Genomic DNA, 25,889 nt, shown 5'->3' on the forward strand with positions numbered 1-25,889 from the left:
CGTGAGTTGTGGTAATTTGTTTTTTTTTTTTTTTTTTGAGGAAGTGCTCCATTTTGTCCAACTGTCAAATTTATGTGTGCAGAGTTCTTAATATTCCCTTATTGTCATTTTTATTTCTGCAGTGTCTGTAGTGATGTCCCCTGTTTAATTCCTGATACTAGTAATTTGTGTCTTCTCTCTCTGTATATTTTATGTCAGTCTTGTTTAGAGGTTTGTCAGTTTTATCAGTCTTTTCAAAGCACCAACTCTGTTTCGTTAAATTTCATTTATTTCTGCTCTTATCTTTATCATTTCTTTTTCTGCTTTCTTTGAGCTTACTTTGCCCTTAAAAAACTTACATACAGCCAAATTCCTCGTAGGATTTGGTTTCTTGGTTTGGAGGTTCAGAGTCATGATTTCATGGGACATCCCAGTTCATTGGCCTAATATTTTTTCAGTACTTCTGTTTGACCTCCTAGTTTTTTACGTAGTGCCTGGGGATGGCAATTGGCCACCCAAGTACAAAAATTGATCTTATTCATCTGGAGCAAGAGAGGAAGAAGGAAAATCAGGAATAGGAGGAAGAAATGGAATGTATGATTAATTGCCTCCGTGAACAACTGCCTCCTTTGCCATGAGGCCAGAAAAACTGGATGGTGCTCAGCTACCAATAGTGAACATTTTAATCAAAGATTCTATAGAAAAATCATGATCAAAAGGGAGAAAATGCAGAACAGAATTTCAAGTTCCCGTAGAATCCAGGATTTCTGGAGCCATGGAGGCTGAATGAATCCCCAAAACCATTGCCCTGAGATAACCTTTAAACCTTAAGCCAAAAATATCCCCTGAAGTCTTCTTAACACTGAACAATAGTTTAGCTTAACTAGTAAAGAATGTCTGCCTTGACCATTGTGTTCTTTTAAGAACTATCTATGGGATCAAAACGACAGCAACTTGAAAGATTAGATAGGAACCTTAGGAGGCAGTGAGTTTATGTTAATGGGGAGCAACAATTCAAAAGAGGAGGGTGAGAATGGCTGTACAACTTGAAGGATGTAATCAATGTCACTCAGTTATAATGTAGATTTTTTTGAATTGGCGTATGTTTTGCTGTGTATATTTTCAACAACAACAAAAAAACAAAATTATTAAAAAAGGGTTTTTAAGGTAGATGGTAAGGTTATTGATTTGAGACCATTCTTATTTTCTAATGTAGGCTTTTAGTACTATAAATTTCCTCTAGGTACTGCATTATCTACAACTCACAAATTTTGATAAGTTGTTTTTTCATTTTCATTCAGTTCAAAATACTTTCTAATCTCCCTTGTGATTTTTTCTTTGTTCTATGGGTGGTTTTAAAGTGTGTTATTTAATTTCAAACATTTGGGAATTTTCTACATATTTTCTGTTACTGATTTCTGATTTAATTCCATTTTGACCAGAGACCATAATTCACATGAATTGAATCCTTTTACATTTATTGAGGTTTACTTCATGTCCCAGGATTTTATCTATCTTGGTATATGTTTTGTGGGTACTTGAAAAAATTTGTATTCTGCTATTGTTGGGTAGAGTGCGTTACATGTGTTGATTAGATCCTGTTGGTTGATGGTGTTGCTAACTTCAAGTTTTCTGTCTAGTTGTTCTATCAGTTGTTTTGAGAGGGGTGTTAACGTCTTCAGCTATAATTGCAGATTTGTGTATTTCTCCTTTCAGTTCTATCAGTCTTCACGTATTTTGCAGCTCTGTTGTTTGGTACATGCACAATTACGGTTACTATGTCTTCTTGGCAACGTGACACTTTTATGATTATATAATGTTGTCTATGTCTCTGGTTTTTTTTTTTTTTTAAGTTCAAGCCATTCCTGCTTTCTTTTGGGGGGACACAATTCAGTCCATAATAGAGGGTGTCTTAATCATCTAGTGCTGCTGGAACAGAAATATCACAAGTAGATGGCTTTAACAAAGAGAAATTTAATTCTTCACAGTAAAGTACGCTAAAAGTCCAAATTCAGGGCGTCAGCTCCAGGGGAAGGCTTTCTCTCTCTGTTGGCTCTGAAGGAATGTCCTTCTCATCAATCTTCCCCTGGACTAGGAGCTTCTCCATGCAAGAAGTCCAGGTCTGAAGGGTACGCTCTGTTCCCAGCACTGCTTTCTTGGTGGTGTGAGATCCCTCTGTCGCTTCTGTCTTTTATGTCTCAAAAAAAACCGGCTTAAGGCACAGTCCAATTCCATAGATTGAGTCCTGTCTCATCAACCCAACTGCCACCCATCCCCTCTCATTAACATCATAGAGGCAGGATTTACAGCACATAGAAAAATCACATCAGATGACAAAATGGTAGATAATCACACAATACCGGGAATCACGGCCCAGCAAAATTGATACACACATTTTTGGGGGACACAATTCAATCCATGAGAGAGGGTGTGAGAAAACTTAGAGATTCGAGGAAATGGAAGAGGGAAAAAAGAAACAGTTGATTATTGGAGAAAAGGTTGTGTAAGAATAAAAATAATCATAATATGTAACTTGATTTAGCAGTGAACAGTATTTATATAGTGACATGAGAACACTGGAGCTTTTGAGCAGGGAGTGACATAACCAGATTTAACCAATTTACGTTTAAAAAAAATCAACTTTACTGAGGTAGTAAACATACTTACTGAAGTGCAATTTACATAAAATAAAACACACCCTTTTTTAAAATAATTTTTATTGTGCCTTAAGTGAAAGTTTACAAATCAAGTCAGTCTGTCACATGTAAGCTTATATACACCTTACTACATACTCCCATTTACTTTCCCTGTAAAGAGTCAGCCCTCTCCCTTCTTCCAGTCTCTCCTATCGTGACCATTTTTGCCAGTTTCTAACCCTCTCTACCCTCCCATCTCCCCTCCAGACAGGAGATGCCAATACAGTCTCAAGTGTCCACCTGATACAAGTAGCTCACTCTTCATCAGCATCTCTCTCCAACCCATTGTCCAGTCCCTTCCATGTCTGATGAGTAGTCTTCGGGACTGGTTCCTGTCCTGGGCCAACAGAAGGTTTGGGGACCGTGACCGCCGGGATTCTTCTAGTCTCAGTCAGACCATTAAGTCTGGTCTTTTTATGAGAATTTGGGGTCTGCATCCCACTGTTCTCCTGCTCCCTCAGGGGTTGTCTGTTGTGCTCCCTGTCAGGGCAGTCATCGGTTGTGGCCGGGCACCATCTGGTTCTTCTGGTCTCAGGATGATGTAAGTCTCTAGTTCATGTGGCCCTTTCTGTCTCTTGGGCTCATAATTATCTTGTGACCTTGGTGTTCTTCCTTCTCCTTTGATCCAGGTGGGTTGAGACCAATTGATGCATCTTAGACAGCAGCTTGTTAGCATTTAAGACCCCAGATGCCACACTTCAAAGTGGGATGCAGAATGTTTTCATAATAGAGTTTATTATGCCAATTCACTTAGAAGTCCCCTTAAGCCATAGTCCCTAAACGCCCGCCCTTGCTCCACTGACCTTCGAAGCATTCAGTTTATCCAGGAAACTTCTTTGCTTTTGGTCCAGTCCAGTTGAGCTGACCTTCCCTGTACTGAGTATTGTCCTTCCCTTCACCTAATTTTTTTCTCACCTGAAGTAGTTCTTATCTACTAACTAATCAGTAAATAACCCTCTCCCACCCTCCCTCCCTCTCCCCCTCTGGTAACCACAAAAGAATGTGTTCTTCTCGGTTTATACTATTTCTCAAGAACTTACAATAGTGGTCTTATACAGTATTTGTCCCTTTGCCTCTGACTAATTTCACTCAGCATAATGCCTTCCAGGTTCCTCCATTTTGTGAAATGTTTCACAGATTTGTCACTGTTCTTTATCAATGCGTAGTATTCCATTGTGTGAATGTACCATAATTTATTTAACCATTCATCTATTGATGGACACCTTGGTTGCTTCCAGCTTTTTGCTATTGTAAACAGTGCTGCAGTAAAACATGGGTGTGCATATATCCATTCGTGTAAAGGCTCTTACTTCTCTAGGGTATATTCCGAGGAGTGGGATTTCTGGGTTGTATGGTAGTTCTACTTCTAACTTTTTAAGAAAACGCCAGATAGATTTCCAAAGTGGTTGTACCATTTGACATTCCCACCAGCAGTGTATAAGAGTTGCAGTCTCTCCGCAGCCCCTCCAACATTTATTATTTTGTGTTTTTTGGATTAATGCCAGCCTTGTTGGAGTGAGATGGAATCTCATCGTAGTTTTAATTTGCATTTCTCTAATGACTAATGATTGAGAGCATTTTCTCATGTGTCTGTTAGCCGCCTGAATATCTTCTTTAGTGAAGTGCGTGTTCATATCCTTTGCCCACTTTTTGATTGGGTTGTTTGTCTTTTTGTGGTTGAGTTTTAACAGAATCATATAGATTTTAGAGATCAGGCACTGGTCAGAGATGTCATAGCTGAAAATTTTTTCCCAATCTGTAGGTGGTCTTTTTACTCTTTTGGTGAAGTCTTTAGATGAGCATAGGTGTTTGAATTTGAGGAGCTCCTAGTTATCTGGTTTCTCTTCATCATTTTTAGTAATGTTTTGTATTCTGTTTATGCCTTGTATTAGGGCTTCTAATGTTGTCCCTATTTTTTCTTCCATGATCTTTATTGTTTTAGTCTTTGATCCACTTGGAGTTAGTTTTTGTGCGTGGTGTGAGGTATGGGTCCTGTTTCCTTTTTTTGCAAATGGATATCCAGTTATGCCAGCACCATTTGTTAAAAAGACTATCTTCTCCCCAGTTAACTGACACTGGGCCTTTGTCAAATATCAGCTGCTTATATGTGGATGGATTTATATCTGGGTTCTCAATTCTGTTCCATTGGTCTATGTGCCTGTTGTTGTACCAATACCAGGCTGTTTTGACTACTGTAGCTGTATAATATGTTCTAAAATCAGGTAGAGTGAGGCCTCCCACTTTCTTCTTCTTTTTCAGTAATGCTTTACTTATCTGGGGCTTCTTTCCCTTCCATATGAAGTTGGTGATTTGTTTCTCCATCACTTTAAAAAAATGTCATTGGAATTTGGATCAGAAGTGCATAGTATGTATAGATGGCTTTTGGTAGAACAGATATTTTTACTCTGTTAAGTCTTCCTATCCATGAGCAAGGCATGTTTTTCCACTTATGTAGGTCCCTTTTAGTTTCTTGCACTAGTACTTTGTAGTTTTCTTTGTATAGGTCTTTTACATCTTTGGTAAGATTTATTCCTAAGTATTTTATCTTCTTGGAGGCTACTGTGAATGGTATTGATTTGGTGATTTCCTCTTCGATGTTCTTTTCGTAGAGGTAGAGGAATCCAAGTGATTTTTGTATGTTTATCTTGTAACCTGAGACTCTGCCGAACTCTTCTATTAGTTTCAGTAGTTTTCTGGAGGATTCCTGAGGGTTTTCTGTGTATAAGATCATGTCATCTGCAAATAGAGATAATTTTACTTCTTCCTTGCCGATCCGGATGCCCTTCATTTCTTTGTCTAGCCTAATTGCTCTGCACAATGTTGAATAAGAGCGGTGATAAAGGGCATCCTTGTCTGGTTCCCGTTCTCAAGGGAAATGCTTTCAGGCTCTCCCCATTTAGAGTGATGTTGGCTGTTGGCTTTATAGATGCCCTTTATTATGTTGAGGAATTTTCCTTCAATTTCTATTTTGCTGAGAGTTTTTATCATGAATGGGTGTTGGACTTTGTCGAATGCCTTTTCTGCATCAATTGATGAGATCATGTGGTTTTTGTCTTTTGTTTTATTTATATGGTAGATTACATTAATAGTTTTTCTAATATTAAACCAACCTTGCATACCTGGTATAAATCCCACTTGGTAATCGTGGTGGATTATTTTTCTGATATGTTGTTGAATTCTATTGGCTAGAATTTTGTTGAGGATTTTTGCATCTATGTAAATGAGGGATACAGGTCTGTAATTTTCTTTTTTTTGTGGTATCTTTACCTGGTTTTGGTATCAGGGATATGGTGGCTTCATAGAATGAATTAGGTAGTGTTCCATCATTTTCTATCCTTTGAGATACCTTTAGTAGTAGTGGTGTTAACTCTTCTCTGAAAGTTTGGTAGAACTCTGCAGTGAAGCCATCCGGGCCAGGGCTTTTTTTTGTTGGGAGTTTTTCGATTACCTTATCAATCTCTTTTTTTGTTATGGGTCTTTTTAGTTGTTCTACTTCTGATTGCGTTAGTTTAGGTAGGTAGTGTTTTTCTAGGAATTCATTAATTTCTTCTAGGTTTGCAAATTTGTTAGAGTACAATTTTTCATAATAATCTGATATAATTCTTTTAATTTCAGTTGGGTCTGTTGTGATGTGGCCCATCTCGTCTCTTATTTGGGTTATTTGTTTCCTTTCCTGTATTTCTTTAGTCAGTCTGGCCAATGGTTTATCAAATTTTGTTAATTTTTTCAAAGAACCAGCTTTTGACTTTGTTAATTCTTTCAGTTGTTTTTCTGTTCTCTATTTCATTTAGTTCAGCTCTAATTTTTATTATTTGTTTTCTCCTGGTGCCTGATGGATTCTTTTGTTGCTCACTTTCTATTTGTTCAAGTTGTAGGGACAGTTCTCTGATTTTGGCTCTTTCTTCTTTTTGTATGTGTGCATTTATCGATATAAATTGACCTCTGAGCACTGCTTTTGCTGTGTCCCAGAGGTTTTGATAGGAAGTGTTTTCATTCTCGTTGCATTCTATGAATTTCTTTATTCCCTCCTTTATGTCTTCTATAACCCAGTCTTTTTTGAACAGGGTATTGTTCAGTTTCCAAGTATTTGATTTCTTTTCCCTAATTTTTCTGTTATTGATTTCCACTTTCATGGCCTTGTAAAACACACCCATTTTTAAGTATACCATTTGATGGACCTTGACAAATGTATACAGCCATTTAACATATATTACAATCAAGACATAGAACATTTCAATCACCGTAGAAGGCTCCCTTGCCACCCTTCGTAGTCAAGCAGTAATTACCCCCTTCATGACCCCAAGCAGCCACTGATCAGATCTGCTTTTTATTACTATAGAGGAGATTGGTCCTTTCTAGAGTTTCATGTACATCCAGTTGTCATGGATTGAATTGTGTCCCCCAAAATATGTGTCAACTTGGCTAGGCCATGATTCCCAGTATCATCTACCATTTTGTCATGGGATGTGATTTTCCTGTGTTGTAAATCTTACCTCTATGATGTTAATGAGGCAGGATTAAAGGCACTTATGTTAATGAGGCAGGACTCAATTTATAAGATTAGGTTATGTCTTACATCAGTCTCTTTTGAGGTATGAAAGGGAGAATCAAGTAGAGATGAGGGATCTTATAGCACCAAGAAAGCAGCGCCGGGAGCAGAGTGCATCCTTTGGACATGGAGTTCCCTCACTGAGAAGCTGCTAGAGCAGGGCTCGATTGATGACAAGGACCTTCCTCCAGAGCCGACAGACAGAAAGCCTTCCCCTGGAGCTGGTGCCCCGAATTGGAACTTCTAGCCTCCTACACTGTGAGACAATAAATGTCTGTTATAGCCTCAAGACTCAGCAGCACTAGATGAATAAGAGCAATCATGCAGTATGTGCTCTTTTCATTCTGGCTTCTTTGACTTAAAATATTGAGATTCACCCATGTGGTTGCACCATCAGCATCTTTTCCTTTTTTTATGCTAAGAATAGTGTTTTGTGTGGATGTGCCACTATTTGTTGATCTGTTCACCTGGATTTAAGTTTTAAAGGAATCCTCTAGAACAGAAACTAGGGGGTCAGAGTGAATGCAGGAAGGTCTGTCTCAGGTAGTCCAGGCCAGAGATGACAGTGTCCTGTTACATCATCCACAATGCTGTTCCCCAAGCACTGTCCCACCTTAGGGCCCCTGGACCTGCCCTTCCTCAGCCTGGAACACTGTTCTCCCAGATGTCTGTGGCATTTGCCATCTCACTTCATTTAGATCTCTGTTCCTCTGTCACCTCCTCAGAAAGACTTCCTGGGTCACTCATCACCCCTCTCCTGGCCTTGTGTCCTTATTGCCACCTGGCATTATACCTCTCTGTGTATTTCTTGTTTGCTGCCCTCAGCAGAATGTAAGCTTCATGATGGTAGTGTCTGCAGCATCGGCATTGTATAAATATTTGTGAAGTGACTAAATGTGGGAAGAGGGTCTGTGCCTTTTGTCTTTGTGACTTTGTGCCTGGCACATACTAGAAGTCCAAAGTATACATTACCTTAGATGATTAAAGTATAATTAGAGGGTCAAGGGCTAAAGCTGTAAACTCTAAATTTCTACCAGGATATACTCTTCAGGTAGCCCAAGGTGCAGTTCCCCAGGTAGAGACAGGGGGCCTTAAAAAGAGATGGCCCAAAATATATAGAGACAGAAGTTTATTAGTGGTTACCAGGAGCTGAAGGGAACAAGAATTAGAGCTCAAACAGTACTGAGTTTCTGTTTAGGGTGATGCAAATTCTTGTAAATAGATAGTGTGATGGTTGCACAATATGATGAATGTCATTAATGTCACTGAACTGTATGCCTCAAAATGGTTAAAATGGCAAATTTTTTGTTTTATAAATTTTTTTATTGAGATAAAATATATATAACAAAAAGTTTGCCAGAAACTCAGCACCCTTTCAGCAATAACACTCAATCCATTCTCCCCCCAACCCCTAGTAACACTGATAAACTTTTTTGTTTTGCTTTGTTTTGTAAATTTTATCATGAGAAAATATACATAACAAAAAATCGCCATTTTAACTATTTTTAAGCATACCCATTAAAAAACTCATTGCTGTTGAGTCAATTCCAACTCATAATAACGCTATAGGACAGAGTAGAACTGCCCCACAGAGTTGCCAAGGAGTGCCTGGGTAGAGTCAAACTGCCGACCTTTTTGTTAGCAGCCATAGCTCTCAACCACTATGCCACCAGGATTTACTTTAAGTGTATAGTTCTGTGATATTAATTACATTCACCACAAATAAATTTCTGTTTGTTAAAGCTGTCCACTTGTGGTATTTCTGTTGTAGCAGCACCAGACAACTAAGGCAGAAATTGGTACCAAGAGTGGGGTGCTGCTCTTTAACAGGTGCCCAAAATGTGGAAGAGTTTTTAGGTGACTAATAGTTAAAGCCTAGATGGCCTTGAAGAGACTGTTGGTGGAATTATGGACATCAAAGACAATTCTGGTAAGGATTAAGAAGGAAGTGAGGAGAACTGTAACAGAAGACAGTACAGACAGTGAGAAGCAGCAGCAGAGAAACAGCAGCAAAAGAACCAGGAGACTGGTGTGAGACAGTGCAGGAGCAGACCCACAGAGCGAGAGAGCTGAGTGTCTTCCAGCCAAGGTTTACTGGCGGAGTGGGCTGCCTCCAGGTACTTATCAGTAGAGCTGGAGAGCTTTGGAACACCTGCAGGGCAGATCCTGGGCCAGCCCAAGAGGCCTAAGAGGTCCAGAGCTCAAGGGCCCAAGAGGCCAAGGAACCAAGGAACCAGGAAGCAGAAGCAGAAGCTGAAGAGACAAGGAACACAGGAAGCAGGCTGCCTCATTCTCAAAGGGTAAGGCCAGAACCTCTTGAGTCTCAAGGGGTAGAACCATGGCCTGCTGGATCTCAAAGGCTAGGGCTATGGCCTCCTAGGTTTCAAAGAGTCATCTCTTCACCAACTTGGTTCTGGAGTGTGGGGCTGCCTTTCATGAGTGCCAGTGGGATGGGGCTGGGTCCACAGCCCAAAGCTGAGGTGACAGGGCTGCCATGCCCAAATGGCAGAAGAATGAGGCCTCTTGGGCCAAGGAGGCAGTCATCACTGATGACTAGGAGAATGTGGCCACCCAAAGCAAAGGGAACAGAGTTGCCATTCTAGTGAGCCTGGAAGGCAGAGCTGGAGCCCAGGGCTGAGGCGTCTCTACCCAGAACCCAGAGAGGATGACCATCACCTAGAATCTGGAGAGCAGGAGCATTGCTTAAATGGTCTCAGAGAACAGAGATCATTTTCAAGCCTTGAGAGCTAATGTAATGTGTTCTGCTAACCTGCTTGGTGCCTTTTATCCCTTCTTTACCTCCAGTTTCTCTCATTTGTGATAGTGGTATTGTGTAATGGTGCTTGTTCCACCATTGTACTTTGGAAGCAAATAACTTGTATCTTAGATTCACAGATGAAGATAATTTTGCCCCAGGAGATTTTGGAGTTGGAGTTGATTTAAGACTTTTGCTATGACATGATGGAGTGAATGTGTTTTACATGTGGCAAGGACATGAATTTTTGGGGGGCCAAAGGGTGAATGTTAGGAATTGAATTATATCCCCCCAAAATGTGTGTCAGCTTGGCTAGGCCATGATTCCCAGTATTATATGGTTGTCTACCATTTCCTGATCTGATGTGATTATCCTATGTGTTGTAAATTCTAACCTCTATGATGCTAATGAGGCAGTTATGTTAATGAGGCAGGACTCAATCTACAGGATTAGGTTGTAACTTGAGTCACCCTCTCTTGAGATATAAAAGAGAGAAGAGAGTGGAGAGGGGGACCTCATACCACTAAGAAAGAAGCACCAGGAGCAGAGTGCATCCTTTGAACCTGCGGTCCCTGTGCTGAGGACCTCCTAGGCAATAGAAAGATTGATGACAAGGACCTTCCCCCAGAGCCAGCAGAGAGAGAAAGCCTTCCTTTGGAGCTAACACCTGAATTTGAATTTTGGAGCTAGCCTCCTAGACTGTGAGAGAATAAATTTCTATTTGTGAAAGCCATCTACTTGTGGTATTTCTGTTACAGCAACACTAGATAACAAAGATATTGTACAACTATCACCACTATCCATTGACAAATGTTTTCTATCACCGTAAAAAGAAACTCAGTATCCCTTAAGCAGTAACTCTGTTTTCCCCTACCCCCAGTCCCTGGCTGGTAACCACTAATAATCTTTTGTCTATAAATTCGCCTGTCTAAACCAAAAAAACCCAAACCCATTGCCATTGAGCCAATTCTGACTCATAGCGACCCTATAGGACAGAGTAGAACTGCACAAGGAGCGCCTGGTGGATTCGAACTGCTGACCCTTTGGTTAGCAGCCATGGCTCTTAACCACCATGCCACCAGGGTTTCCAAACAGCTGCCATCAAGTTGATTCTGACTCATGACAACCCCATGTGCAACAGATTAGAACTGTGCTCTACAGGGTTTTCACTGGCTGTGACCTTTCAGAATTAGGTTGTCAGAGCCAAGATGCCTCTGGGTCGGTTTGAACTTTCAACTTTTTGGTTAGCAGTCAAATGCTTAACCATCTGAGTCACCCAGGGACTCTTGCCTGTTCTAGGTATTTTATATAAATGGGATCATATGTGTCCTTTTGTATCTGACTAATTTTCACTTGGTATAATGTTCTCCAGGTTTATCCATGTGCTAGCATGTATTGAAACTTCTTTTAAAGGGTGAATGCTATTCCATTATAAGTATGTACAACATTTCATTTATCCATTCATCTGTTAATGGATACTTGGATTGTTTCCAGCTTTTGGCAATTGTGAATAATGCTGCAGTGAACGTCGGTGTACATGTATGCTATATATATAATATATTACCATAACAAAATTAAAAGAGAGATGACAGGGGGACGAGCAGTGGTCCAGGGCTGCAGGGCGGCGGGGACAGGAGGGCAGTCTCAGAGGCTGCAGGTTGGAAAACAGCCACTGCTCTGAGTGTTTCGTGAGGCCTCCATCCTTGCATAGTGGTGGTGCAAGAACCTCTCTGAAGCCTTCTGGCTACTGCCCTTTGGGTGCCCTGTTCTCTCCCACCACCTAGACTCATGAGCATAAATCTGGAGCAAGCATACCTCTTCCAACACTTGACTTGCTGGAAGAAATGTCCCAGAACATGGATTAAATGCATCAATCAAGAGACTAGAGAGCAACAGAATGGATAAAAAAAACATGACCTATCAATATGTTGCTTATAAGAAACATACCTTAAACACAAAGATAAAAATAAGCTAAAAATCAAAGGATGGAAAAATATATATCAAGCAAACAGTAATCAAAAAAGAGCAGTAGTGGCAATATTAATCTCTGATAAAATAGACTTTAAAGGAAAATCCAACATAAAGACAAGGAAGGGCACTATATAATGATTAAAGGGTCAGTCCCTCAAGAGGATATAACTATAATAAATATTTGCATCCTCAACGACAGAGCTCCAAAACACATAAAACAAATTCTAACAATACTGAAAAGAGAACTAATTCCATAATAATAACAGGAGACTTTAACATGCCCCTTTTCAGGAAGGACAGAGCGACTAGAAAGGAACTCAACAAAGATACAGAAGATCTAAATATCACAACCAAGCAACTTGACCTCATAGACATATACAGAATACACCACTCAACAGCAGCACGGTACATATTCTTCTCCAACTCACATGGATCATTCTCCAGAATAGATGACATTCTAGGTCACAAAGCAAGCCTCAGTAATTTCAAAAGTATCCAGAGTACAAAGCATCTCAGATCACAAACTATAAAATTAGAAGTCAGTAACAGGAAGAACAAAATAAAAAGTCAAATACATGGAAATTGAATAACACCTTGCTTAAAAACCACTGGCTAATAGAGGAAATTAAAATGAAATAAAAAAATTTTAAGAATGAAAACACAACATACCAAAACCTTTGCAACACAGAAAAAGCAGTGCCCAGAGGTCAATTTATAGCAATAAACACATCAAAAAAGAAGAAAGGGCCAAAATCAACACCTTAACCCTACAACTGAAACAAATAGAAAAAGAACAGCAAAAGAAGCCGACAGCCACCATAAGAAAGGAAATAATAAAGATTAGAGCAGAAATAAATGAATCAGAAAACAAAAACAATCAAAAGAATAAACAAGACTAGAAGTTGGCTCTTGGAAAAGTTTAATAAAATCGATAAACCCGTGGCCACATTGACAGAAGAAAAGCAGAAGATGCAAATAACCCAAATAAGAAATGAGATGGGTGACATTACAATAGGCTCAATTGAAATAAAAATGACTGTAGCAGAATATTATGAAAAATTATACTCCAACAAATTTGAAAACATGGAAAAAATGGACGAATTTTTAGAAACACACGACCTGTCCAAACTAACACAAATTGGCGTATAAAATCTGAACAGACCTATAACAAAAGAAGAAATTGAAGAGGTCATAAAAAATTCCCAACAAAAAAAAAGCCCAGGCCGAGACAGCTTCAGTGGAGAATTCTACCAAACATTCAGAGAAGAGTTGACACCAATACTACTCAAACTATTCCAGGACATATAAATGGAAGGAATACTCCAAATTTATTCCATGAAGCCAGTATAACTCTGATCCCAAAACCAGGGAAAGACACCACTAAAAAAGAAAATTATAGACCAATATTCTTCATCAGTCAACTCGACAGCACTGGGTTTACTGGGTATCCTTCATCAATATAGATGCAAAACTTCTCAACAAAATTCTAGCCAAGAGAATAAAAGAGCATATCAAAAAAAAAATTACATCATGACCAAGTGGGATTCATACCAGGCATGCCAGGATGGCTCAACATTAGAAAATCAACCAGTATAGCCCACCATATAAATAAAACAAAGAACAGGAACCATATGAGCATTTCAATCGATGCAGGAAAGTCATTTGATAAAGTTTAACACTTCATTCTTGATAAAAACTCTCAGCAGAATAGGAATTGAAGAGAAATTCTCAACATAATTAAGGGCATATATACAAAACCACCAACAGACATTATTTTCAACGGGAAGGAATAGCATTTCCCTTGAGAATGGGAAACAGGTAAGGATGCCCTTTATCACTACTCCTATTCGGTATTGTACTAAAAGTCCTAGCTAGAGCCGTAAAGCAAGAAAGGGAAATAAAGGGCATACAAATTGGTAAGGAAGAAGTAAAACTATCCCTGTTTGCAGATGATATGATCATATACATCGAAAATCCCAGAGACTCCACAAGAAAGCTACTTGAACTAATAGAAGAATTTAGCAAAGTGGAAAAGTGCAAGATCAGCATACAAAAATCAGTTGCGTTCCTCTAGACCAACAAAGAGAACTCTGAAAAGGAAATCAGGAAACCAATACCATTTACAATAACCCTCAAAAAGATAAAATACTTAGGAATAAATCTAACTAGAGACATAAGTGACTTATACAAAGAAAACTACGAATCACTACTTTAAGAAACCAAAAGAGACCTACATTAATGGAAAAACGTACCATGCTCATGGACAGGAGAGTTAACATTGATCTTGTATCTTCAAAAAAAACAAAAAACAAATTTTTTTTTTTTTTAAAGATACAAGATCTTTACACTTTACTAAATTCGTTAGCTCTAGTAGCTCTCTTCTGGATTTTTCAGGATTTTATATATAAAGAATTAAGTCATGTGCAAATAGAGATAGTTTTACATTTCTTCTTTTTTGGCCTTGGTTGGTGCATAAATTTGAATAATAGTCATATTAACTCATCTTCTTTGTGTTATTGTTGTTAGCTGCCGTCAAGTTGGTTCTGACTTGTAGTGACCCTGTGTACCACAGAGCGAAATACTACCTGGTCCTGTGCCATGCTCACAGTCATTGTTATGCTGGAGCCCATTGTTGCAGCCACTGTCTCAGTCCTTCTTGTTGAGGGTCTTCCTTTTTTTCCTCTGACCCTGTACTTCAGCAAGCATGATGTCCTTCTCCAGGGACTAATCCCTCCTGACAGCGTGTCCAAAGTATATAAGACTCAGTCTCGCCGTTCTTGCTTCTAAGGAGCATTCTGGTTGTACTTCTTTCCAAGACAGATTTGTTCATTCTTTTGGCAGTCCGTAGTATATTCAATATTCTTTGCCAACATCACAATTCAAAGGTGTCAATTCTTTTTCGGTCTTCCTTATTCATTGTCCAGCTTTTACGTGCATATGAGGCGATGGAAGATACCATGGCTTTGGTCTGGCATGCCTTAGTCTTCAAGGTGACGTCTTTGCTTTTTCTATACTTTAAAGAGGTCCTTTGCAGCAGATTTGCCCAGTGCATCATATTGTTTGATTTCTTGACTGCTGCTTCCATGGGTGCTGATTGTGGATCCAAGTAAACTGAAATCCTTGACAACCTCAGTCTTTTCTCTGTTTATCATGGTGTTGCTTGTTGGTCCAGTTGTGAGGATTTTTGTTTTTTTTATGTTGAGGTGTAATCCATACTGAAGGCTGTGGTCTTTGATCTTCATCAGTAAATGCTTATAGTCCTCTTCACTTTCATTAAGCAAAGTTGTGTCATCTGCATAATGCAGATTGTTAATGAATCTTCCTCCAATCCTGCTGCCCCGTTCTTCTTCATATAGTCCAGGTTCTCGGATTATTTGCTCAGCATACAGTTTGAGTAGGTATGGTGAAAGGATACAACCGTGACACACACCTTTCCTGACTTTAAACCATGTAGTATCCCCTTGTTCTGTATGAACAACTGCCTCTTGACCTATGTACAGGTTCCCCATGAGCACAATTAAGTGTTCTGGAATTCTCATTCTGTTCTTCCTTGTAGGCATCTGGATATTATCCTATCACTGACAGCATTGTACTTCAGGATAGATCTTGAAATGCTAAGGGCCCTAATATGTGCGTAAATAGAATACCAAACATAACTAAAAATGCACAAACAGTGGAAGATAAACTAGATAACTGGGATCTCCTAAAAATTAAACACTTGTGCTCATCAAAGACTTCACCAAAAGATAAAGAGAACCTACAGACTGAGAACACATAAACATCCATATCCTAGGCATTGGTGAGCTGAAATGGACTGGTATTGGCCATTTTGAATCAGACAATCATATGGCCTACTATGCTGGAAACGACAAAGTGAAAAGAAATGGTGTTGCATTCATCATCAAAAAGAACATTTCAGGATCTATCCTGAAGTACAGTGCTGTTAGTGATAGGGTAATATCCATAAGCCTACAACGAGGACCAGTTAATATGACTATTATTCAAATTTATGCACAACATGAAGGCCAAAGATGAAGAAATTGAAGACTTTTACTGACTTCAGCAGGCTGAAATTGATCGAACATGCAGTCAAGACACATTGATAATTACTGGTGATTGGAATGCGAAAGTTGGAAACAAAGAAGGATCGGTAGTTAGAAAATAATAGCTTTGGTGACGAAAATGATGCTGGAGATCACATGATGAAATTTTGCAAGACCAATGATGTCTTCATTGCAAATACCTCTTTTCAACAACATAAACGGCAACTGTACTCATGGACCTTGCCAGACGGAATACACAGGAATCAAATCGACTACATCTGTGGAAAGACAGAATGGAAAAGCTCAATATCATTAGTCAGAACAAGGCCAAGGCACAACTGCAGAACAGACCATAAAATGCTCATATGCAAGTTCAAGTTGAAGACGAAGAAAATTACAACAAGTCAGAGCCAAAGTATGACCTTGAGTACATTCCACCTGAATTTAGAGACCGTCTCAAGAGTAGATTTGAATCACTAAACACTAATGACCAAAGACCAGACAGGCTATGGAAGGACATCATACATGAAGAAAGCAAGGAGTCATTAAAAGAAAGCGATGAAAGAAAAGACCAATATGGATGTCAGAAGAGACTCTGAAACTTGCTCTTGAATGTCAAGTAGCTAAAGCAAAGGAAGAAATAATGAAGTAGAAGAGCCAAACAGAAGCTTTCAAAAGGCAGCTTGAGAAGACAAAATAGAGTATTATAATTAAATGTGAAAAGACCTGGAGTTAGAAAACCAAAAAGGAAGAACACACTTGGCATTTCTCAAGCTGAAAGAACTGAAGAAAAATTTCAGGCCTACAATATTGAAGGGCTCTGTGGGGGAAAATATTAAACGATGCACGAAGCATTAAGTGAAGATGGAAAGAATACACAGAGTCGCTGTATCAAAAAAATTAGTCAACGTTCATCCATTTCAGGAGGTGGTATGATCAAGAACCTATGGTAGTGAAGGAAGAAGTCCAAGCTGCACTGAAAGTACTGGTGAAAAACAAGGTTCCAGGAATTGACAGAGTACCAACTGAGATGTTTCAGCAAGTGGATAGCGCACTGGAACCGCTCACTATGCCAAGAAATTTGGAAGACAGCTACCTGGCCTACCTACTGGAAGAGATCCATACTTGTGCCCATTCTATAGAAAGGTGATCCAACAGAAAGCGAGAATTACCCAACAATATCATTAGTATCACACAAAAGTAAAATTTTGCTGAAGATCATTCCAAAGTGACTGAAGCAGTACATTGACAGGGAACTGCCAGAAATCCAAGCCAGATTCAGAAGAGAACATGGAACCAGGGCTATCATTGCTGATGGCAAGATGAATCTTGGCTGAAAGCAGAAAATGCCAGAAAGATATTTACCTGTGTTTTATTGGCTATGCAAATGCATTTGATTGTGTGGATCATAACAAATTATGGATAACATTGGGAAGAATGGGAATTCCAAAACACTTCATTGTGCTCCTGAGGAACCTGTACTTAGGCTCAGAGGCAGTTGTTCGAACAGAACAAGGAAATACTGCATGGTTTAAAGTTAGGAAAGATGTGCGTCAGGTTTGTATCCTTTCACCATACTTATTCAGTCTCTATGTTGCACAAATAATCTGAGAAAGCTGAACTATGTGAAGAAGAACTCAACATCAGGATTGGAGGAAGACTCATTAACAGCCTGTGATATGCAGATGACGCAACCTTGCTTGCTGAAAATGAAGAGGACTTGAATCACTTACTGATGTAGATCCAAGGCTACAGCCTTCAGTATGGATTATACCTCAAATAAAGAAAACAAAAATCCTCACAACTGGACCAGTAAACAACATCATGATCTATGGAGAAAAGATTGAAGTTGTCAAGGATTTCATTTTACTTGGCTCTACAATCAGTGCCCATGGAAGCAGCTAGTCAGGTGACACATTTCACTGGGCCTGTGTGCTGCAAAAGACCTCTTTAAAGTGTTAAAAAGCAAAGATGTCACTTCAAGGACTAAGGTGCGCCTTACCCAGGCCATGATGTTTTCAATCACCTCATATGCATGTGAAAGCTGGAGGGTGAATAAAGACTGAAGAAGTATTGATGACTTTGAATTATGGTGTTGGCGAAGTATATTGAATATACCATGGACTGCCAGAAAAACAAATCTATCTTGAGAGTAGTACAGCCAGAATGCTCCTTAGAAGCAAGGATGGTGAGAGTTCTTACATACTTTGAACATGTTATCAGGAGGGACCAGTCCTTGGAGAAGGACATCATTCTTGGTAAAGTAGACAGTCAGTGAAAGAGAGGAAGACCTTCAATAAAATGGTGTGATACAATGGTTGCAACAATGGACTCAAGCATAACAATTATTGTGAGGATGGCACAGGACCAGACAGTGTTGTTCTATTGTATATAGGGGTCATTGTGAGTCAGAAACGACTCGACAGCACTTAACAACAACAGACTAGGAAAAAACTTTTAGCTACAACATATCCAACCAGAGTGTAATCTCTAAAATTTATGGAAAACTTCAACACCTCAACAACAAAAAGACAAATAACCCAATTAAAAAATGAGCAAAGGACATGAACAGACACTTCACCAAAGAAGACATTTGGGCAGCTAACAAACGCATTAAGAGATGCTCTCGATCATTAGCTGTTAAACCTGTTGCCATTGAGTTGATTAGCCATTAGAGAGATGAAACTCAAAACTACAGTGAGATAGACAGCCCCATAAAATAAACAATAATACATGTAGCTCAACCATGTATATGAGACTAAGTGGGCACACCAGCCGAGGGGCAAGGACAAGAAGGCAGGAGAGGACAGGAAAGGTGGACGAATGGAAATGGGGAGCCCCAGGTCAAGAAGGGGAGAGTGTTGGCATGTCACAGGGTTGGCAACCAGTGTCACAAAACAATATGTGTATTGTTTCATGAGAAACTAATTTGCTCTGTAAACCTTCATCTAAAGCACAGTTAAAAAAAAAAAAAAACTACAATGAAATAGGGAAGACACTGAAAGGTACCTAAGAATAAAAGGCAACGAAGGTAAATACTATAACACACAATCCTGCAGCAACAGCAGTAACGAACAATAATTTATGAGTAGATACATAGGTAGGTATCTATGCTGAAGAGATGTGGGAGGTGTATGGGAGTATACCCATGTGCGTATATAGGTTTGGCTGTGGGTATTGCTATGTATTTGTGTTGTATGTAAATTCATATATATGTAGTAGAGCATATGGGGCACAGCCATGGAAACAGCCTAGACATATTCATATACCTTGTGGGATTGATTTACTGAGCTTGAAGGCTAAGGACCATGGTCTCAGAGAACACCTATATCAATTGGTATAACAGTTCATAGAGAAAACACTCTACATCCTCCTTTGGTGAGTAGTGTCTTGAGTCTTAAAAGCTTGCAAGCAGCCATCTAAGATAAAACTATTGGTCTCTTTCTGTCTGGTGCAAAGGAGAGTGAAGAAAAACAAAGACTCAGGAAACAGTCCAAAGAACTAATGGACTACAGGAACCACAGCCTCCACCAACCTGAGACCAGAACTAGATGGTGCCCAGCTACTGCTACCGGCCACTCTGACCAGGATCACAATAGAAGGTCCCAGTTAGAGCCGGGGAGGGGGGGGGAATGTAGAATGAAATTCAAATTCATAAGAAAGATCACATTTGTTGGGCAGAGAGAGACTGGGAACCCCTGAGACTATAGATATCTATAGACTGTAGATATTAGGCACCCTTCTAACTTGAAAATGAAGCCATTCTCAGAGATCACCTATGTGCCAAATAATAGACAGACCTGTTAATAAACAATAATGCATGTGAGGAAAGTGCTCCTCAGAACAGTCATCTACATGAAACCAAAAGGACAACAAAGATGAGAATGCAGGAAGGGGCAAGAAAACCAGACGAATGGAAATGGAGAACTCAGGGTGGTAATGGGAAGAATGCTGACAGGTTGTGGGGATTACAACCAATGTCATGGAACAATGTGTGTATAAACTGTGGAACGGGAAACTAATTTGCTCTGTAAACCTTCTCCAAAAGCACAATAATAAGAAACTTAGAAAAAAGAAACGTCCTAGAACAAAGTAAAGGGCTAATTACCAGCTGCTGATTGATTTGGGCAAGAGGGTTCCTGTGTTTGTAGCAACAAGAGAACTTAATTAAAATAGTTGGTTTGACAGCACTGAGATGCTGTCTTGATTTCCATAGCTTCTGTGTCGCCACTTCAGTGTTACAGACACATCCTGAAATTTAAGGTATGTTTGTGGCTGATGTACTTGATGTGGCATTTGGATGATAATTATGTAGATTTTCCTTTGAAACTTAATTTCACAAACTGTCAAAACGGGCTCGTTATATCTCTGAAATCATTAGGGAATAATAATTAAAACAAAAATGGTTTAAAATGTTTCTCTATTAATAATTATTTTTAGCTAGAAACTGTTGCTGATAATTGGTTCTTGGGGTCTGTATTTAGAATTGTCTTACCAAATCCTTTGCTGTGGAGTCTATTGCAACTCATAGCAACCCTAAAGGACAGAGGAACTGCCCCTAAGTTTTCCAAGGCTGTAATCTTCACAGAAGCAGACTGCCACATTGTTCTCCTGTGGAGCAGCTGGTGGGTTCAAATCACTGGCCTTTTGGTTAGCAGCTGAGTGCTTAACCACTGCACTACCAGGGTTCAGTGTTTTTGTTAGATACCATCCAGTCAATTCCAACTCATAGTGACCCTATGTACAACAGAATGAAACACTGCCCAGTCCTGCACCATTCTTAAAATCATTGCCATGTTTGAGCTTATTGTTGCAGCCACTGTGTCAGTCCATGTCTTTGAGGGTCTTCTCTTTCTCTGACCCTTTTACTTTATCAAGCATGATGTCCATCTCCAGAGACTGCTCCCTCCTGATAATACGTCCAAAGTACATGAGACGAAATCTCGCCATCCTTGCTTCTAAGGAGCATTCTGGTTGTACTTCTTCCAAGACAGATTTGTTCGTTCTTCTGGCAGTCCATGGTATATTCAGTATTCTTCACCAACACCATAATTTCAAAGGCATCAATTCTTGGGTCCTCCTTTTCATCGTCCAGCTTTCGCATGCATATGAGGTGATTGAATATACCATGGCTTGAGTCAGGCGTACCTTAGTCCTTAAAGTGACATCCTTGCTTTTTAACACTTTGAAGAGGTCTTACGTAGCGTATATGCCCAATGCAATCTGTCATTTGATTTCTTGACTGCTGCTTCCATGGGCATTGATTGTGGATCCAAGTAAAATGAAATCCTTGATGACTTCAGTATTTTCTCTGTTTATTATGATGTTGCTTATTGATCCAGTTGTGAGGATTTTTGTTTTATTTGTGTTGAGGCGTAATCCATACTGAAGGTTGTAGTCTTTAATCTTCAGCAGTAAGTGCTTCAAGTATTCTTCACTTTCAGCAAGCAAGCTCGTGTCACTGCATATCACAGGTTGTAATGAGTCTTCTTCTAATCCTTGATGCCACATTCTTCTTCCTATAATCTGGCTTCTCAGATTATTTGCTCAGCATACAGATTGAATAAGTATGGTGAAAGAATACGACAACCCTGACATACACTTTTCTTGATTTTAAACCACGCAGCATCCCCTTGTTCTGTTTGAATGGCTGCCTCTTGGTCTATGTACAGGTTCCTCATGAGCACAGTTAAGTGTTCCGAAACTCCCTTTCTTCACAATGTTATCCATAATTTGTTATGATCCACACAATCGAATGCCTTTGCATAGCAAATAAAACACAGATGAGCATCTTTCTGGTATTCCGTGCTTTCTGCCAAGATCCATCTGGCAACAGCAATGATATCTCTCGTTCCACATCCTCTTCTGAATTCTGCTTGAATTTCTGGCAGCTCCCTGTCAGTGTACTGCTGCAGCCACTTTTGAATGATCTTCACAAAATTTTACTTGTGTGTGATGTTAATGATATTGTTTGATAATTTCTGCCTTGTGTTGGGTCACCTTTCTTTGGAAGAAGCACAAACATGAATCTCTTCCAGTAGGTAGACCAGGTAGCTGTCTTCCAAACTTCTTGGCATAGACAAGTGAGTGCTTCCAGCATTGTATCTCTTTGTTGAAACCTCATTTAGTATTACATCAATTCCTGGAGGCTTGCTTTTTGCCAACGCCTTCAGTGCAGTTTGGACTTGAAGGAAGAAGTCCAAGCTGCACTGAAGGCGTTGGTGAGAAACAAGGGTCCAGGATTGACAGAATACCAATTGAGGGCTGGATAGAAATCTCTCAACCCCCTGCCTGCAAGTTTATTCTGACTCATAGTGACCCTATAGGACAGAGTAGAACTGCCCCATAGGGTTTCCAAGGCTGTATATCTTTATGGGGAAGTTCTAGGTGAGAACATTGGAGAGAGGAAAACGTGTGGGTTTGGAGCCTGTAGAATTACAGTGATGCGCAAGGCACCCAGGCCTTACTGTCTCCACCACAGCCCATGTGCTTTCTACCCAGCCTTAATTCCAACATAACCATTTCCTCCTCTTCTTCCTTCTAGAAGTGCCTCAGGGATCTGCCAGGCCAAGCAGACCCAGATCCGCCCCTTGTCTGGGGAGGGCTGTGTGTACAGCGCAGTCTGTGACTACACGTGGTGGAGGACTCCCTGATGGCCGCCTCCCAACCTCCCTTCCCCGTTTCTGAATGGTTTTCTTTGGGTTGGCTCGGGCTCCCAGTGAGAAAGCGGGTGAAAGTCAGCTAGAGTCCGTGTCAGAGCAGGGGCTGCTGATGCTCTCTGTCCTGCTTTGAAATCTACCTGGAGTGATTCAGTGTAAACTCAATAAAGTAAATACAGTTGTGCCTGAGTGACGACTTTTCTTTTTCTCCTTAGGCTCTGGAGCAGGTTTCTGGTGAAGGAAGTACCCAAAACACTGGTGAGACCCTGAGCTGCCACCAGCTCCCAAGACCCGTCTTTCATCTCTTTGCTTTCCTCTCCCTGTCCCACCCAGGTTTCTACTTCTTTTACAGCCTTCCTCTCTGCTTTCTTCTGTGTTGACTCCTTCTTGTAGAAGACACCCCTTTTGATTCCTTCAGGACCCTTTCTTGATTAAAGAATATGATCCAGCAAACCCTTGCCACCTAGCTGAGGATCTATTTAGAAGCTGAGAAATAGAAGGATGTGGCTTCTTGGCCCATCTTATCCTCCTGAGGGCAAGGCTAACGTCTCGAGGGGAGAGGGGTTTTGATCCTCTAGGGGTAGATCTGGTGCCTCCAGGACTTAATCTTCTCCTTTCCAGCTGGTTCACAGGCTTCTACTGACCCACGTGAGATAGAGAGACCGAGAACAACCTTTGCAGTGCCCATGGAAATGAGGTGAGCAGAAGTGCAGAAAGACCACCATGGCAAAGAGCGACTGGAAACCTCATTCAGTCTCCCAGGGGTGGCGGCAGGGATAGGACTGGGCTGGGAGATAATGTTTTCAGGAACTCCTTCATCAGACCCAGGTTCTAAGACTGTGATCCAGAGTGACTTATAAATCTGTTTCCACAAAGGAAAAGAACCACATGATCATGCCAACTGATGCAGAAAAGGCATTTGACAAAATCCAGTACCCTTTCGTGATGAAAATACTGAACAAACTAGGAAGAGAAGGGAAATTCCTCAACATGATGAAGGACATTTGTGAAAAACCCACCGCTAATGTCAATGTCATACAGAATGAAAGACTGAAGGCTTTCTCTGAAGATCAAAATCAAGACAAGGATGCCTGTTTTCATCATTGTACTGGGAGTTCCAACCAGAGCAATTAGGCAAGAAAAAGAAATAAAAGACATCCAATTGGAAAGGAAGAAGTAAAACTATCTCTATTTGCAGATGACATGGTCCTATATATAGAAAATCCTGAAAAATCCAGAAGAAAGTTACTACAGCTAATGAATGTAGTAAAGCATCAAGGTACAAGGTCAACATACAAAAATCAGTTTTGCTTCTATATACCAACAATAAACAACCTGAAAAGGAAATTAAGAAAACAATTTAATTTACAAAAGCATCCAAAAGAATAAAGACCTAGGAATAAATTTAACCAGAGAGGTAAAAGACTTGTATGCTGAAAACTGTGAAACATTGCTGAAAGAAATTAAAGAAGACCTAAATAAATGGCAAGGCATACCGTGTTCACGGACTAGAAGACTCAGTATTGTCAAGATGACAGTACTACCCAAAGTGACCTACAGAATCAACTCAGTCCCTATCAAAATTTCAACAACCTTTTGTGCATCAACAGACATTATCAAGAAAGTGAAAAGACCACCAACAGAATGGGAGAAAATATCTGGAAACTGTATCAGATAAAGGTTTAATATCCTACAACTCAAGAACAAAAAGACAACCCAATTAAAAAGTGGGCAAAGGTCTTGAATAGACATTTCTCCAAAGAAGATAAACAAATGGCCAATAAACATATAAAAAGTTGTTCAGAATTAGTCATTAGTTGTGCAGTGTGGGTCCAGCTTCGTTCTTGTATATGTGAAAATCCTGTTTTCCCAGCACCACTGGTTGAAGAGGCTATTCTTTCCCTGTTGAATGGACTTGGCACCCTTGTTGAAAATCAGTTGGTCATTGATGTATTAGTTTATTTCTCAATTCTGTTCCATTGGTCTGTATGTCCATGTTATACCAGTACCACACTATTTTGATTACTGTGGCTTTGTGATAGGGAAATGCAAATCAAAACCACAATGAGATACTACTTCACACCCCCTAGGATGGCTACTGGAGTCCTGGTTGTGCAGCAGTTAAGTGCTCAACTACTAACTATAAGGTTGGCAGTTTGAACCCACCGGCTGCTCCATGGGAGAAAGATCTGGCAGTCAGCTTCCATAAAGATTACAGCCTTGAAACCCTAGGGCGCACTTCTGCCCTGTCCTGTAGGGCTGGTATGAGTTAGAATTGACTTGACAGCAACGAGTTAGGATGGCTGTTACCAGAAAACCGAAAATTAAGTGTTGGTGAGTATGTGGAAAAATTGGTATGCTTATCCATTGCTGGCGGGAATGTAAAGTGATTCAGCCTCGTGAGAAACCATTTAGCAGTTTCTCAAAAAGTTAAACATGGAATTATCATACGACCAACATTTCCACTCTTATGTATATACCCAAGAGGCTTGAAAGCAGAGACTCAAACAGTACGCCAATGTTCATAGTGGCATTATTCACAGTAGCTAAAAGGTGGAAACAACCCAAGTGCTTTCAACAGATGAATGGGTAAAGTAAGTGTGGTCTAGTCATACAATGGAATATTATTCAGCTATACCAGACACAAAGGACATTTGTCCCTTATATGATCCCACTTACACGACATGTCTAGAGTAGTCAAATGCATACAAACAAGAAGATTAGTGGTTAGCAGGGGCTGGGGGAAGTTACGGCAAAAAAAAAAAAAAAAATGCAGATAAAGGTAAAAAAAAAAAAAAGTAATATAAATCAAGAAGCAGTATAAGCATTCTAGGGATTTGAAGTAAATGCTAAAAGAATTAGCTAGAAGGGTATAAAGTGGTTGTCTCGGGGGGAGTGAGGTTAGGAGACTTAACTTTTTGAAATGGCTGATTTTGCTCATTAAACTATGCTAATTTTTTTTTTAATATATATATATTTTTTAATATGTAACTTTAATAACAATTTAAAATAAATAAAACCATTAGGAGAATTTTAAAACTGAAAAATACCTGTTTTTTTTTTTTTTTCTTTTTAAAGTACGGTATCCTGGGGTATGTTCAGTTCTGAGGATGCCCTGTATCCCCTTTGCCAGCACCCAGCAATCTCCTTCATAACACTTATCCCAGTTGGAATTAATAAATTAACTATGTAATCTTAAATGCCTAAAAAACAAAATCCATTTCCAGTCATGTACAG

The 25,889-nt window shown here is 39.8% G+C and overlaps 1 protein-coding gene across 1 annotated transcript in view; it reads left to right on the top strand.

Moving 5' to 3' along the window:
- TDRD10 (tudor domain containing 10) overlaps positions 1-25,889 on the top strand; it is a 78,699-nt gene that overhangs the window by 48,656 nt on the left and 4,154 nt on the right. Inside the window, exons 6-7 of the mRNA XM_049880641.1 lie at positions 22,868-22,910; positions 23,274-23,349. Of these exons, the coding sequence (XP_049736598.1) occupies positions 22,868-22,910; positions 23,274-23,349 (119 nt within the window). The remainder of the gene's footprint in view (positions 1-22,867; positions 22,911-23,273; positions 23,350-25,889) is intronic.

Source organism: Elephas maximus, chromosome 3, assembly GCF_024166365.1.
Source record: "Elephas maximus indicus isolate mEleMax1 chromosome 3, mEleMax1 primary haplotype, whole genome shotgun sequence".
In the NCBI taxonomy this organism is placed as follows: Eukaryota; Metazoa; Chordata; class Mammalia; order Proboscidea; family Elephantidae; genus Elephas; species Elephas maximus.